The sequence below is a fragment of the Herpailurus yagouaroundi genome, unplaced genomic scaffold, assembly GCF_014898765.1.
Source record: "Herpailurus yagouaroundi ecotype Mexico unplaced genomic scaffold, PumYag 222, whole genome shotgun sequence".
Taxonomy (NCBI): Eukaryota; Metazoa; Chordata; class Mammalia; order Carnivora; family Felidae; genus Herpailurus; species Herpailurus yagouaroundi.
This window is the reverse complement of record NW_024412453.1, coordinates 7,054,750-7,070,149: the sequence shown is the minus strand read 5'-3', so window position 1 is coordinate 7,070,149 and position 15,400 is coordinate 7,054,750. Positions and strand designations below refer to the sequence as shown.

General features: G+C 55.1%; 1 protein-coding gene across 1 annotated transcript in view; it reads right to left on the bottom strand.

Annotated features, from left to right (window-relative positions):
• Window positions 1–1,016: 1,016 nt before the first annotated feature.
• The window catches only part of MYH11 (myosin heavy chain 11), a 127,721-nt gene continuing 113,337 nt past the window's right edge, over window positions 1,017–15,400 (bottom strand). The window contains exons 31-41 of the mRNA XM_040459627.1: window positions 13,441–13,653; window positions 12,916–13,128; window positions 12,559–12,720; window positions 12,046–12,174; window positions 11,636–11,724; window positions 11,070–11,193; window positions 10,272–10,480; window positions 9,230–9,338; window positions 8,976–9,148; window positions 4,292–4,330; window positions 1,017–1,074 (exon numbers count right to left, since the gene is read on the bottom strand). Coding sequence (XP_040315561.1) covers window positions 4,300–4,330; window positions 8,976–9,148; window positions 9,230–9,338; window positions 10,272–10,480; window positions 11,070–11,193; window positions 11,636–11,724; window positions 12,046–12,174; window positions 12,559–12,720; window positions 12,916–13,128; window positions 13,441–13,653 — 1,452 coding nt within the window. The 3' untranslated portion in view covers window positions 1,017–1,074; window positions 4,292–4,299. The remainder of the gene's footprint in view (window positions 1,075–4,291; window positions 4,331–8,975; window positions 9,149–9,229; window positions 9,339–10,271; window positions 10,481–11,069; window positions 11,194–11,635; window positions 11,725–12,045; window positions 12,175–12,558; window positions 12,721–12,915; window positions 13,129–13,440; window positions 13,654–15,400) is intronic.

Genomic DNA, 15,400 nt, shown 5'->3' with positions numbered 1-15,400 from the left:
TAAAAAAATTTTTTTTAATTCAAGGATATCCTATATCCTTCACAGTATGTACATATGAGTTTTGATTGATAAGGATGTTCTTCATGGTCAAGTTCCTACTTCCTGGGCCTGGAGCTGCCTGCCTCTGCTTGGAGAAGTCCTCTCACACAGACTCATGTGACATCTGTGCTTGCTTGCTTGCTGTTGGGTTTTGTTTTTGTTTTTTTTTTTGCCAGCTCTGGGATCTCAGATAATTTATTTCCCCTCCCCAGGCCTCAGATTCCCCATTTATGAACACTGGCTTCCCAGGGTCATCGTAAGGATTAAGCAAGAACACACCCCATTCTTTCACTCCGTAAAAAACAACAGAAGAGCCGACTGCACTCCAGTGATTTATAACCTTTTATTAGTGAAGGTGTCCTTAAGTACAATCGGGGTGCATATAAAACAGTGTAACATTCTTGCTCTCATCCCGCTGGAGCAGCGTCTCCTTTTGAATTCATGTGACTACCGAAGGCACTTGGTCTCGGTGAACTGTGTGCATCTGACATGCGGTAACCAAGAGGGGAAAGAACTCAAACAGGGGCCCACTCGAGACGTTGGAAGGGTAGACAGGCCAGGGAATGGCTTGGGAGCGTGAGGCAGTGGCACCCATTTTGGTGACTTTCTCCCCGTTTCACGTAAACTAAGTTGCCAGTGATCAGTTACTGTGGTTCTATTTTCCTAAAAACTCAAGATTTCTGCACAATTCACTGATGGGGGGGGCGGGGGTGTCTGTGTCGCTTCTTGGGTTTTTCTCGTTTGGTACAGCATTCAAAACTCCATCGATACCCTGGACGCAGGGCGGTGGTTTTTATATTCGTTGTGAGGGGTGTCTGTGACATTTGGGATTTGAAAATGGATTTAGACAGTGCTAAGCAGAGTCCACTGGGTTTGGTTTTGTTCTGCTTTTCGCAAGTTGTTTATTCACTGGCTTTGGTTCCATTGAAGTCCGCATCGCGAGCGTCCATTTCCTCATCAGATCCATCGGCGTTTTCAATAACTCGACGTCCTCCAGACCTTCTAGAGGGAACAAAGGAGGGCTCGTTTCCTCGCCTGTGGGTTTTAAAAGAATACACGTTTCTTTAGTACAGAAAGCCCCCCCTTGAGATTGGAAGAGGCTTTTAAAGGGACAGAAAACAAACACAGACAAACTGAAATGAAATGAAAATATTCAGGTTAAAGTCAAGCGCTGACCTATCTCAAGGTGTGGTAACGTTTAATCAGCTGGAACGGGAGGAAAGTAGATTTTTCAAAGCAAGAGAATCAGCTTTAAAAAAAAAAAAAAAAGGTGCAGGCGCCTGGGTGGCTCAGTGAGTTGAGCCTCTGACTCTTGATATCTGTTCAGGTCATGATCCCGGGTAGTGGATTGAGCCCCACATCAGGCCCCACACTGAGCATGGAATCTGCTTAAGATCTTCTCCCTCTCTCTCTCTCTCCAACCCACCCCCACCCCCACCCCACACCTCTCTCAAAAAAAAAAAAAAATTTGGGCTTGGTCATCTGATGGCCCACAGGATTCTCTTCTGTGGTCTTTTATTTGGAAAAGAAGAAAAAAACGAATCAAGCGGGGGCTGACACATTCCCGTGGGGTTATTCATACCCTGTGGAGCAGGTGTGAAGGAGAACGTGTTCTCATTTTGTACCCCCTTGCCTTCAGAAGGGAACAAAGGGGAGGGTTTTAGGTTCTCAACCGGAAGAAGGTGGAAATGAGCATCAAAGGCAGCATTGAGGCAAAGAGGTCACCGTGCGGATGCCAGAGGTGTGCGCTCTGGTTAAAGCAACGCAGGGTCCCCTGCTTGTTTGAGAGCAGAATTCTCGGTGTGAGTTCTCCCAGGACAGAGATCTTGCTGATTTTTACTCACCACACAGGCACCGTGCATGGCCTATAATAGGTGCCCAATGAATATTTGTTAGAAAAGTAAGCTAGACATGTTAATTTAAGGTGTATTTTAGCTTTAGCTGGTAGGATACCCCTTTCTCTGTGTGCTTATGGCTCCCATCTCTGGAGTGCCGGATGCCCTGAGTTCCTGCCAGGGTGTGCCTAGGTCATCTGCAGTGTGGCTTTGGTTAGGAGGGCAGGCAGGTGGCAGGAGAAGTCAGATAACCAGCACTCAGCGTCCTCTCCAGGAAAGAAATGTTTGCTGTGTTTTCTGGGACAACAAATAATCGTATTTGGCTCTGGTGATCTGGCCCTGTTTGACCTGAATCAGAAGACCGGTCTTAACTCATTTTAGGATGCCTAAGAGGAATGCAGAATTTTTGTCATAAAAAATGACCCGCTTCGCCACGCAGAGGCTGGACTTTTGAAAGCTATGAGGGAGAGTCCATCCCCGTTAGAGATTTTTTAGTCCAAAGAGACAACTCAGAGAGGTAAGATTGGAGGCAAAAGGAAGGCCCAGAACATCCTGAACACTGAGAAGGGGAGTCCCAACGTGAGCCTTCTGGGGTCCGAGGGTGGGAGAAACCCGGGCTGGGAAAACCCGCCTAGGTTCACAGAATGCTACTGAGGGGCCACGATCAGGGATGAATACTTAAAGTTGTAACCACTCCCAGCTCAAGACTCAGGCCAGCTTCACTCACGTCAGAGGGAAGCTCAGAAGCGCCCTGTGCCCTTGGAACTAACTTTCCATCACCCTCTCTAGAAGTGACCTGTTAAAAAGTCTTTAGCACTGTGTTTTCCAAGCACCTGGGTCTGAAAGCAGGGTCTCGGAGGACAGGACAGAAAGGAGTAGCTTCCACGCGTCTCTCCCGCTTCTAATCCTCCTGGTTCAAAACTCGGTGGGACAGCCTGGGGTTGGGAAACTGTCTCCCCTACCCTTCCAGGCTCCCGGCACTCTTGGCCTCCCAAGACAGTGTGGATTTGCAAGCTACAAGAGCTGAGGTGTAAATGTGTTCCTTTGATCTAAGACGTAAATCATGTCCCGGGTCACTGTTAGCCCCCTGCTCCGCCACCAGTCCTGTGAGCCTGTCTTCCGGTTCAGGTACCCTTCCTGAAGGAACTGGCTTCAAATCCAAGGCCGAGGTGGGCACTGGCTACATCAGTCACAGGAAGTAAGGGACCCCTTCTAAAGATTTTCTTCAAGTGTCTGGTCCTGGAGAGTCTGGCTTCTAGTCACAGACTCTGAGAACTTCTCTGAGGCACTAGTGGCATGGTGGGATCCAGCACCAGAGCAGAAGCACTGATTTGCAAGGACTCACTTTCCCATCGACTAGTGGGTCCCACCGTCCAGCCTGAGCTGGCAGGAGCGCTGCTCAGAAAGCCATGTTCTAGAGGCCGGGCACTCTTCCTAGAGCTCCTGCCAGTACCTCATCCAGCTTTAAGTATTGGGGTAGCGACAGCTACTTCTCCAAAAGAGAAGAGGGACACAAGCCAGGGCCTGCTTGGCCTCTCAAGGAAGATGAGAGGAAAACCAGGCCCTGGTTGCCTAACGTCACGTGTGAAAAGCTGGTAGACTCCCACACAGGTTGAGGCCTCTTAACTCTGTCGTGTGAAGGGCCCTGTGTCCTTCCTCGAGTCTCGGGTGTCCTGTCCATCCCCCGCTGTGTATACGGGCTCGCAAGACCCCTGGAAAAGGCTCCGTCCGGACCATGCTTGGCTGCGCAGTGGCCAGCACGTGTCCTAGCGTGCAGAAAGTGACGCTATCAGCTAGGCCTTGCTCAAGGCTCATGCGGCCCCAGCGACTGTAGAACGCGCAGTGAGAGCCCATTTCTTTTGCAGACATGCGTATGAAAGCCCGGCTGTGGGGACAACCAGAAGCCGGGCTGTGGTTCCCGTGAGCCTGTGCTCGTGAATTGTTATTTGTGGACCAGATTTGAGGCCCTTCTCCACGAAAGGGCCCAGGCTGTAGAAGTGTCATACCCGCTCAGTGCAGCGTCTTAACCAGATGGAGGAGGACAGCAAAGCCAAGTGTCCTACTGCCAAGTGTGAGAGAGGCCCACTTATGCAGGTACCAACAATCCGAGGACACACACGCAGCCTCTTAAGCACTCGTCAACACACGGTGACGAGGACACATTTGGTGCCGTGTCAGATGCCCAAGCAGAAGTAGGGAAGGAAGACGGGTCAAGAGATTAAGTCTTGTTGTACTGATCTTGGCTATGATAAAAAGAGTTTTGAACTAAGACATCCAGGCCTTCAGATTTTGCAGGAATCCCATGGAGGTTCGTGAGGGTCAAAAAAGGGGGTCGCAGGGACTGGGAGGGTGGGAGGGCAGACGGAAGTGGAAACCAAGTGCAACACACATGAGCCGCGAAGCTGGAGGCATGGTACCTGGTGAGTCATTGCGGAGTTTCCTGGGGAAGGGGGCCTCTGAAACAGAGAGAGAGAGTCTCTGGTGGTTATCCTCCGCCAACGAGAGGGAGTCCTCTAAGTGCTTTTGTTTTTTTTTTTTTTTTTAATTTTTTTTTCAACGCTTATTTATTTTTGAGACAGAGAGAGACAGAGCATGAATGGGGGAGGGGCAGAGAGAGAGGGAGACACAGAATCGGAAACAGGCTCCAGGCTCCGAGCCATCAGCCCAGAGCCCGACGCGGGGCTCGAACTCCCGGACCGCGAGATCGTCACCTGGCTGAAGTCGGACGCTTAACCGACTGCGCCACCCAGGTGCCCCAGTGCTTTTTTAATCATTAAAGGCATTCCCTTCGACGAAATGATCAAAGGCACTTCTAAGTCAACCTGGCAGAGAAGCACGGGACACCAAGAACTCTGAGGCCGGCACGCGTAAGCTGTTGGTTCAGCTAAGAAGCTCACATCTGCTGGTGTGGCAGAGGCCGGGCCCAGCTCTTTAACAGGCGCTCACGTTGAGGTTTACCTGGTTGGCACGACTATGAAACTCGTTTCGCATTTCCTTGTTCACTGAGAGCTGGCCAGGCTTGCTAACCTCACTCATGGCTCTAGTGCTGGACTTGAGGTTTTGCACGTGGGACCCAGAGGACGCAGGAAGGTGTGACCGCTCTTGGCCCTGCCTTAGGGTATGCTCGTACCGGGAGTGTCAGAAATAGTCTGTTCCATACTCGCCTGTAGGCCCTGAGGAGGGTCAGCTGTTGGGGGGCAGAACCCACAAGGTACGTTGAACATGTGCTAAGAGAATCAGGGGTCCTGACCGCAGGGAGCAGTGACAGCCAGAGCAGCTGACTGCTTCCCCATCCCCCGGCCTGGCACTGAGGAGGGCAGGGTTCAGTCACCAGCCAAGCAAATTCTGGAGGGGAGAGGGGGGACAGCTCCATGTGAGAACAGCTGTCTTGCTGACCATCGTCCTGGGTGTTGCTCGCAAGCCCCAGTTGGACCTGAGAGGTTACGTCTTGTTTCTGTTTCACTGGGGGGACCCACAGGCCCTCCCCAGCCTTGTGTGATCTGGGGTCTCCTTCCCAAAGCCCTGTACCCCAGGCCACCCATCCTCCCCCTTCTGAAAGGGGTTTGGGCTGTCCCCTCATCACCTGCCTGCAGTGATGCTCAGAGCCTGGAGTTGATAATGGCAGGTGGTTTCAGATGGTTCCTGGGCGTGCCCCTGGATAACTCGATCGCACAGTGAGAAAAGTACTCCGTTTCCCACTGTTTTTAAAATACATCTCATTATGTCAGGGACAGTCTATTTGGTGCTAACGTCATCTTCTGTCAGTCCCTTGTCAACTGAGAAAGAGGCCTTCTGGTCCTAGTCATCAACTTGTAGTCAGAATAGGTAGAATCCATTACTGTTTTGTTCTCACTGTATTTTAATTTCGTTGTGACCTGTTGCTGCTGGTGATGCTGGTTTAACAATACAGGGATGGCAAATTTTACTTGCAAATAGATGTGTTTATGATTAGACCAGTTAATTTCAAAGACACCGTGAAGTCAATGATGGTGCAGGTAGTAAAAGGCTAAGGCAAAATGGCCAAGGTGGTATGAGAATGAGTTTAGGGAAACATCAGCTCTGACTCGGTGATTGAAGGTTTGTGCCCAGCACCATCCCAGACACTAGGGATGAATAAGCAGACAGAACCTCTGTGCTCATGGGGCCAGAGTGAAGGCTGCCAATGAGATAAGTAAATAAACAGCAGGTTACATGGTGACAGATCAGTAAGAGAACTGCAGGGCGTGAGGTTGGAAGTTGTAGACAGGGTAACCTGGGTGTGTAAATGCCTGAAGGAAAGGAAGGAGGGATCCAGCTATGCCAAGAGCTGGGGGAAGATCCTTCCAGGCAGCGCGAACCACCCGTGCCAGGGCCCCGGGCAGCATGTGTAGAGGCAGAGGGCTCATTTAGGAGGCAGTGGACGGAGATCACGTAGGGCCTGGTGGAACCGACCATCATAAAGGTGTTGCTTTCAATCTGAATGAGGTGGAAGCCATTGGACGGTTCCAAGCAAAGGGGGGTTGTGACTCCTATCTATTTCAACAGGATCCCTCTGGCTGCCATGTTGAGAACAGACTATAAAGACAGTATAAACACAAGTGAAACACAAGCTGTGAAAGTTACCTAGATGGTAGGAGAGGGTAGCTTGGATGAGGATGGCAAGAAACATTTGTCTCTTGGATTGTGGATGTACAGTGTTGTTTTTTTGTTTGTTTGTTTTTTTTCAACGTTTATTTATTTTTGGGACAGAGAGAGACAGAGCATGAACGGGCAAGGGGCAGAGAGAGAGGGAGACACAGAATCGGAAACAGGCTCCAGGCTCTGAGCCATCAGCCCACAGCCCGACGCAGGGCTCGAACTCACGGACCGCGAGATCGTGACCTGGCTGAAGTCGTACGCTCAACCGACTGCGCCACCCAGGCGCCCCAGTGTTGTTGTTTTTTTTTTATTTTTTTTAAGTTTTTATTTTTTACGGAGAGCATGAGCCGGGGAGGGAGAGAGAGAGGGAGACACAGAATCCGAAGCAGGCTCCAGGCTCTGAGCTGTCAGCACAGAGCCTGATGCGGGGCTCGAACTCATGAACTATGAGATCATGACCGGGGCTGAAGTCAGACGCCCAACTGACTGAGCCACCCAGGTGCCCGGATGCTCAGTGTTTTTAAGGGAAAGTTGATCAGATTCCATGGCAGATTGGATGTTATATATAAGGGAGAGGGAAAAAGAGCACAGATTAGTGGACTGGGTTAACAGCAGCTTTATCAGTCCAGTTGCTGAGCTGGCAGAGACCGTGAGGGAAGCTGACTTGGGCGTGAAGGGGTTCAGCTCAAGGCGTAAGCTGCCTGTGAGGCATTGAGGGGAAAGGGCAAGCAGGTCTGGGGTTCTAGGAAGAAGTCTGGGCCAGGAAGCCACACACTGTGGGTGGAACTCAAAAGGCACCAGGCTGGGTGAGGTCACCTAGGAGTGAGCAGAGAAGGAGATGAAGAGAGAACCAAGATGGCGCCCTGGGGCAGGCCAATGGCAGGCGGGCTTTGAGATGAGGTACCAGCAGAGGAGACCAGGAAAGACACCCAGAGGGGAGGAACAAACCCCGGTTTGGGTCGAGGAAGCTGCAGCTCGGTTGGGGAGGACTGAGGACTGACCATTAAGGTTTCGTGGTAAAGGGTAGCAGGGGGCAGGGGGCGTGGGGCTCAGAGGCTTTCTCAGCTCCTGGAATGACTTTGTTGACGTGAAAATGGTGAAAAGGAGAAGGGTAAGAATTTCTGGAGCGACGTCCTTGAGGGAACAAGAGAGGTAGGTGTACCTGATGTGATGCCCTTAGTTGGTGCTAGATAGTTCAGCCCGGGAACAGAGTAGAAGAAATGGACACAGCTGCGGGGAGGCGGGTTGACGGGGACATGAGAGCTTGTAAGGATGGGTGGGGATGGTAAGACTGGGGAGACAGTGAAAACCAGATGTCCAAGAGAGTGGAAGGGGGAGGGGAGTCAGGCCCAGGCAGCACCGAGTGAGGTCAGCTCCTTGTGGTGACAGACAAGGCCCAGCATGAAATGGCAGTGTGCCTGTTTGCTTTTCCCTGAGCAGAAGGTGGAAAGTCTGGTTTAACTCCCCAAGTGCATACCTCAAAGCAGGAGGGGTCTGGGGTGTTGAGGGTGTGTGCGAGGCGGACCGACCACCGAGCCTGGGCTTGATGGGCAAGTTAGAGCTAGTGTTAGGGCCCATGGGGTGGCAGGATCGCAGAGGAGACAAGACCAAGGACCCAAGAGACTGGATCACCCCCCTGGAGGGGTGTGGGTGAGTGTGGCAGGAAGCTTCGGGGCCCACGCCTTCTGGGAACCAGTGGAGGTGGGAAGGAGGCCTGAGGAGCAGGGGTGTCGCCTATCCAGCTTCGGGCCCAGAGGGACAGGGGCCCTGGTTAGGGCGGTGGTTCGAGACCCCCGGGCGACCGGGCGACCGCACCCCCCACCCAGGGAACTGAGCAACGGCTGGAGACATTTGCGGTTGTCACAATCCAGAGCATGCCATGCCCCATCCTGCAAACACAGGCCAGCTCCTGTGAGGCAGGATGATCCGGCCCCAAACAGCAGCAGGGATGGGAGACCCTGATTAGACCAAAGTGGTCAAGAGAAAGCCCAGAAAAGAGGTTCTGGAGAGAAGGGACCCTCACGGGCAATGCAGCAGTGAGGACAAGGATTGAGGAGACAGGGGGTGTGCCTCCCTCTCCTTCTCCTCGCCCAAGGGTGGGCTGGGAAGGGACGTGCATCATTAAAGAAATCACACGAGGGGGCGTTCGGGTGGCTCCGTCAGGTAAGTGTCGGACTTGTGATTTTGGCTCAGGCCACGAGCTCATGGTTTGTGAGATCAAGCCCCATATTGGGCTCTGTGCTGACAGCGCAGTGCCTGCTTGGGATGCTCTCTCCCCCTCGAACTGAGGGTCCGCTGCTCCAAGGCAGGGCCCTGGTGGATCTGCGGCCTGTTCATGTGCCTGGCACACAGTGGTGCCGCATAAGTGCTGGGGAGGGGGGAGAACCTGGAAAGGAACAGGGGGCAGCGGGGGGGGGGGGTGTCCTTTGCATCAGGAAAGAAACTCCCTGTGGGCACCCGAGGCCCGTGAGCCGTGAGCCTCACCTGAGCTTGCTCTTGAGCGCGTTCACCTCGCGGCCCATGGCTTCGTTGCTCTCCGTGGCTTCATCCAGCTCCCGCTGCAGCTTCCTGCGGTTGGCATTGATGCGCTGGGACTCCTCCTCCGCCTCCTCCAGCTGCCTCTTGAGTTGCTTGACCTTGGCATTTCCTTTCTCTGCCTGTCAGGGAGAGGCCCGGGGGTGAGCAGGGGGCACCGTGGGGTCCCTGTGGGGCTGGGAGAGGCCGGCGTCCCAGGTTACCTGCTCCTTGTACTGCTCCGCCATCTTGCGCTCGTCCTCCACCTGCAGCAGGACCTCCTTCAGCTTCTTGTCCTTCTGCTTCAGCGACTTGGTGGCCGCCTGCTTCTCTCTGCATACGGGGGGAGGAGGGGGGCGAAGCGGGGATGGGCTCCCTTGCACCTGGCACGTAGACCCGACCAGCCTCTCCCCGACTGTGAGCGCTTTCCCTGAGGGGCCCCAAGTCAGGGCTCACCCCCCAAATCAGACGAACAGTACTCGGCCTTAAAAAGGAACGCGGCACTTGCGTCTGCTACCACGTGGGCGAACCTCGAAGACACGGGGAGGGAGGCCAGTCACAGAAGGGCACAGACTGTGGGATTCCACTTATATGAAACATCCACAAGAGACAAGAGAGACAGAAAGTAGATCTGTGGTTGCAGAGGGCTGGGGGAGGTCAGGGTGATGGCCAGGGAGGTACAGGGTGTCCTACTGAGGTGTTGAAACTGTCCCACGCTGGACGGTACAGAGGGTGCAGCTATCCACAACTATACTAAAGGGCCATTGAGCAGTACACGTGAAAAGGCTGAATTTTTGTATGGTATGTGAGTTGGCAAGAAAGCCACTACCAAAAAAAAAAAAAAAAAAAAAAGTGGGTCAGAATCCTCGTAGTCTGATGGTCACAGATGGGCCGTGATCTTATTTTCTCTTTATAACGAGAAGCCTGACCATATTGGCACGTGCTGAATGGGGTTGCTGATCTGCACTTTCCTGGGTGGCCGTGAACACGACATCCTGAGAACACAGGCCAGGCATAGCCAGTGTGCTCGCGGGAAGGTAGCAGACCTCACGGAGGACCCCTGCCACTCAAGGCCGTTTGGGACGGGCCTTCTTGGGGCCGGGCCTGCCTCGCTCCCCTGATCACACGTGGTTCTCCACACACAGCTGCGGCGTGGGGACCACTGGGCTCATTCCACAGCCAGGACAGATGTCCAGAGAGCCTGAGCCCCGACCGCCGTGTACTCCTGGCCAGCAGGCCGCTCTTTGGAGCCCGCGCCCCACGTACCTGGCCTCCTGCTCCACCTGCTCCTCCAGCTGCGCGATCTTGGCCTCCAGTGCCGCAATGGTGGACTTGAACTTGGACCTGACGGCCCCCTCCATCTCTTGCAGCTTGCTTCGGAGCTCCTTGTTCTGCCGCTCGAGCTGCTGCCTTGCGCTCTCGTTCTTCTGGGCCGCGCTGCGCTCCGTGGCCAGTTCGTTGTTGAGCTGCTCGGCCTGTGGAGGGCAGTGAAGGTCAGGGGGTGGAGGGCATGGGAGTGGGAGTGGGGGTGGCGTCCACTGAGAGGACCCACTACGCCTGTGGCCTCCAGCCTTGGTGGGCTTCGATGTGGGTCGCTGGGGCAGGGGCACCCAGGAGCCCTCCCCACCTCCTCCAGCCACCAGTTCCTTCCTGGGCCTCCTTTAAGGTGCAGCACAAAAGGCAGCGTCCTGGGGCCACCCAGGCTCCCTGTCTCTAGGTCACAAGGCGGGGCCCCAGCACCTGTTGCGGAGCTGGTTCTTAGTAATGTCACTGAGTGCTCACTGGTGTAAGGCCGGGGCCAGAGGCTGGGGCGACAGCAAGAAGGAGACCCCCGAGGCCCTTTCTCCAGGCCCACGTTGTCTGCCGGAGGGAGCCAGACATACACTGGCTGCCTGATAAGATGGCGACGGGGGCCGCGTGCCCACGCGGGGAGGGAGAGGGTGCAGGGAGCAGATGCGCTTGACCCCTGCTCCCGTCTCCCCGCTCTCCACCCCAACCCTGAGCTTGCAGTGCAGCAGTGTGTGGCGTGTGACAGGGTGCAGCCTGGCTCTGCTCTGCCCCCACCTGCTGCGTGGCCTTCCGCACGCGGTCACTCATGGCCTCCATGTTGCCTTGCTCCTCCTCCAGCTCCTCTTCCAGCTGCGCGATCCGGGCCTCCAGGCGGCGCTTCTCGTCCTGAAGTGTGTTCCTAAGGGAAATGCAGGCGGGTCTGGGGCTCCAGCCTCCCTCTGGCTTAGGAAATAACCTCTGTGTGGAGGAGTGAGGTGATGCATTGGAGTCGCCCTCCTTTGTAAAAGGAAACTGAGGCCCAGTGAGGCTTAGACACTTGTCCAAAGTCACACAGCTGGGAAGTAGGGAGCCGGGACTCTATCCCGTTGGTATGGGCAAAGCCGGGCCTGGAGGAAAGACGAGCTCTCTCCTCTTGGATGTCTTCCCCCTCCCCCCGCCCCGTGTCCCCTCCCACCATGCTGTTCATTCAGAACCAATGAAACTGGCTACATGCCCAAATGGGGTCAAGACCCTTGTGAGAAGCTTGGCTGGACACTGTCATTTTCAGGAGTCTCTTCCATGAGCTGCCTCTCTGTCCTCATCTGAGCCTGGAACCCCCTTCTCCCGATGCGGCCCCCTACCTTCCTGAGACGCTGCTGGTCAGTTCCTCTGCCAGTTCCTCCTTCTCCAAGTCGGCCTGTTTGCGAGCCCTCTCAGCCGCGGCCAGATCCTGGACAGCACGGGGGAGGGGAGGGGGGAAACCGCTGATCTGCCAGGCAAGGGCTGAACCCCAGCGAGAAGCCATCTGCTTCAGACCCCAGCAGTTTCTATGGCCACGGCCACCCTGGAAAGCAGCTGAGCCGCCTCTGAGCTCAGGGGAGGCCCTGCATGTCCCGGACAGGAGAAAATCCCACGTCTGCCCCTGTCGTCACTCCAGGGGCCTGCCCCTGTGGAGTGCTGGACGAGGGAAAGAGGTGCGTGGGTGCCACGGGCTCCGCCCCCCGTCCCCCCCCCCCCCCCCCCACCAAGGCCTACATCGAGAAGGCTCTACCTCCTGTAGCTGCATGAGGTCGGCTTCTAAGCTCTTGGCTTTCTTCTCATTCTCTTTGGCGGTGGCAAAGATCTCATCTCTGGAGGCACGGGCATCTTCCAGCTCTCTCTGGAAGTCCTTCATCTGGGCCTGCGTGAATCAACAGGAGGGACAAGCCAAGAGGTCCTAACTCGGATCTTTCCACGCCAGCCCCGAGGAAGTTCAGATCAACCACAGAGAGGTCCCCATGGCCCACCCACCCCACCTCACGGGGCCAGGTTGCTGTCGGGGGGCACCCTTCGGAGGGGCTCAGCAGACCTCAACATGGCCATGTGGTCCGAGGACCATGGCCAAAGGCCTGGTGATTGTGCCTTACCCAGGGCGGGAAACGGCCCCCCGAGGCTGAACCCCGGTGGAAAACCCCAGCTGAATATTCAGGCACCCGTGACAGGCCTGCGTCCTGTGGCTGTTGGCCCGGCTTCTCCTCCGTTGAGGAGCCACCCCCTCCCTTGGCCCGTGCCCCGCATCCCCCACCTGCAGTTTCCGCAGCTGCTTGATGGCTTCCTCCCGGCCCTTGATGGCCGAGTCGGCCTGCAGCTCCAGGTCCTTCAGGTCCCCTTCCAGCTTCTTCTTGGCGGCCGTTGCCAGGGCACGTTGCTTTCTCTCGTCTTCCAGTTCTGTCTCGTACTCGTGCAGCTGAGCGAGGGGGAGAGGGGGGCGCTGCTGGGCCGGGCCGTCCCTCGGAGGCCCTACCCTCACCACGGCCGGCATTTGGAGAGCCCCCCCCAGGGGGGTCTGCTCGTCCCCAGGTTGCAGGCGGCTGAGAGAACCAAGTCTCTTTGGGTCCGGGCCCCGCCGCCTCCCCACCCCACATCCCCCCACCCGGACTACCTGCCTCTGGAGCTGCCGCCTCTTCTCTTCGTTCTGTTCATCCCGAGCCTGGAGGTCCCGCTCAAACTGGCCCTTGAGGGCCTGCATGTTGACCTCGAGCCGCAGCTTGGCGTCCTCCGTGGCCTGCAGCTCGTCCTCCAGCTCCTCCAGCTGGGTCTTCATCTCCTCCATCTGGGTCTCCAGGGCCCGCTTGGACTTCTCCAGCTCGTGGACCTTTCACGGGAGGGGAGACTTCATGAAGACGCTCAGGCAACCCGCGGGGACAGGCAGCTCTGTGAGGTCACACAGATGGCTTTTGCCCCCCCGCGGGATGCAGGGCCAAGAGTCAAGGCCAGAGTCTTCCTTGGGGACCCCCCCCCCAAGTGCTGTTTCCAACCAGTCCCCGTCTGCGTGACGGCCTTCAGTCCTGATGGTCCTGTCCCGTGGAAGAGGCTCAGGGTGCCCGCGTCCCGCCCCGTGGGTAATGCATAGTGGGGAGGGGGCTGGTGACCTGTGGACAGGCACAGACAGGGAGGAGCCACTTACGTTCTTGCCCACGTCATCCTTGGAGCTGACCAGGCCCTCCATCTCGGCCTTGAGCATTTTGTTGGCTCTCTCGAGGTCCTCTTTGGCTTCCAGGGCCTCTTCGAGGGCTCGCGCCAGCGACAAGGCCTTGGTTTCCTTTTCCCTGGCTTCTGCCTCGGCTCTGTCCCTTTCATCCGCGTATTTGGAAGAGATGCTCTTCTCCTCGGCTAACAACTACAACACAACGGAAGCCCAGCCCCGGAGGTGAAGTTCGACTTCCCCCCCTTTTTTTTTTTTTTAAATAACTTTAACTTTATTCATTTTGAGAGACAGAGAAAGCATAAGCAGGGAGGGGCAGAGAGAGAGAGGGAGAGAGAGAGAATCTGAAGCAGGCTGCGCACCGTCAGCTCAGAGCCCGACGACGCGGAGCTCGAACCCACAAACCTAGAGATCATGACCTGAGCCAAAACCAAGAGTCTGACGCTCAGCCGCTTAGCCCAATGAGCCACCCAGGCTCCCTTTCAATTGCAAATCAGCGCAAGCAGCCTCCTGCCTGAACTTCTTCAGAGGCGGTGGAAGTCATTAAGGCATCTATGCAAATAGTTAATGAAGAGCTTCCTTCTGACTTCCAGTAGGTGGACCTTACTCAGAGCCAGCACCTGCTGAGTCTTTGTGCTTTGAAATCACTAATGCTGCCCGTGCTGGTTGGAACATACTACTAGTGAGGTCACAGTGACATTTAATCCTGCCAGAGGCCACTAATTCTTTTTATCATGGCCACTCATCTCCAGCCCTCAAAAGCACTCTCTGAGCCAGAGTAGGGAAAGGGTGAGGGTGTGGACAGAGCAGCACATACTTAGCTCTGTGCTTGGAGAGGCAGTTCAAGGAACACTCCAGACCGACGTTAATGTCATCCGCACAGACAGCGGCATAAGCGTATACACGGACCCATCCAAAAACCAGGCTTTGAGAAGTGAGCGAAGACAGGTAAGTAATAGGGGCCCCCAAAACAGCAGTCAGCACAAAACCCTACGTGATGTGTGACAGGGAAAGAAAAGAAGCGAGCCCAGGCCCTCAAGCCAATAATGGGGCAGCATAGTGGAAGCAGTGAAGACAGGCTGGCCGCCTGAGATGGAGAAGGACAGAGCCAGGGTGACGCCTGGAAGCCTGCTCCTCTGAGCCCAGGCGGGGAGGGGCAGTGAGCCCCCACACCCCTGGCATTGGCCTCCCAAAACAATCCCCAGATTGATTTTGAGGATCATCCCAAGTCACTTGCACACCAAATCAGCTTTGCTAAATCTGAGTAGCGTATTAAAAGTGGGCATTTTTTAAGGGTTTGGGCCACATGGGTGTATTATGCATTTACCAGAACTCCAGTGAGTGGATACTTGAGATTTGTGCATTTGCATGTATACACAAGAAGCAAAATTTTCTGTTAAAGAAGAACTCCAGTTAAGACACAGAGTGCTGAAGTATAGAGGGGGAAATCTGCCATTTGCTTTGAAATGCATCCAGTGACAGAGACAGTTCATCCAAATTTGGTAAAACATTAATGATCCAATCCACGTGGTGGGTATACAGGTGTTCACGCTTCGGTGCTTCAGCTTTGCTGTGTGCGTGAAATTCTTCATCATGAAATGTCGGGGGAAGTGGTATCGAAAGGTGGAACATTAAATTATGTGGAGTATTCAGGAGACACTCGATAAATACTTGTTGAGTGAAGTGAAATAAATTTCCTTCCTTCTCAGGGCTAGAAACTAAGGCATCCCTGGGGTCGCAGGTGGCCCTGGTGCTGGGGATATCTGGAAGTCACGTCCAAGAGCCAGTGCTCTCCTCACTCTGACCTAGGAGCCCCGATGCTTCATGGTCACCCAAGGCAAGCTAGCTTTCCTTGGGAGGATGGGTGGGAGACACATACATGGCAGCCACACCAGCTGCTTCAAAGACCCTCCCGCCCCAGCCCGTGGCCGTGAACAGAGCC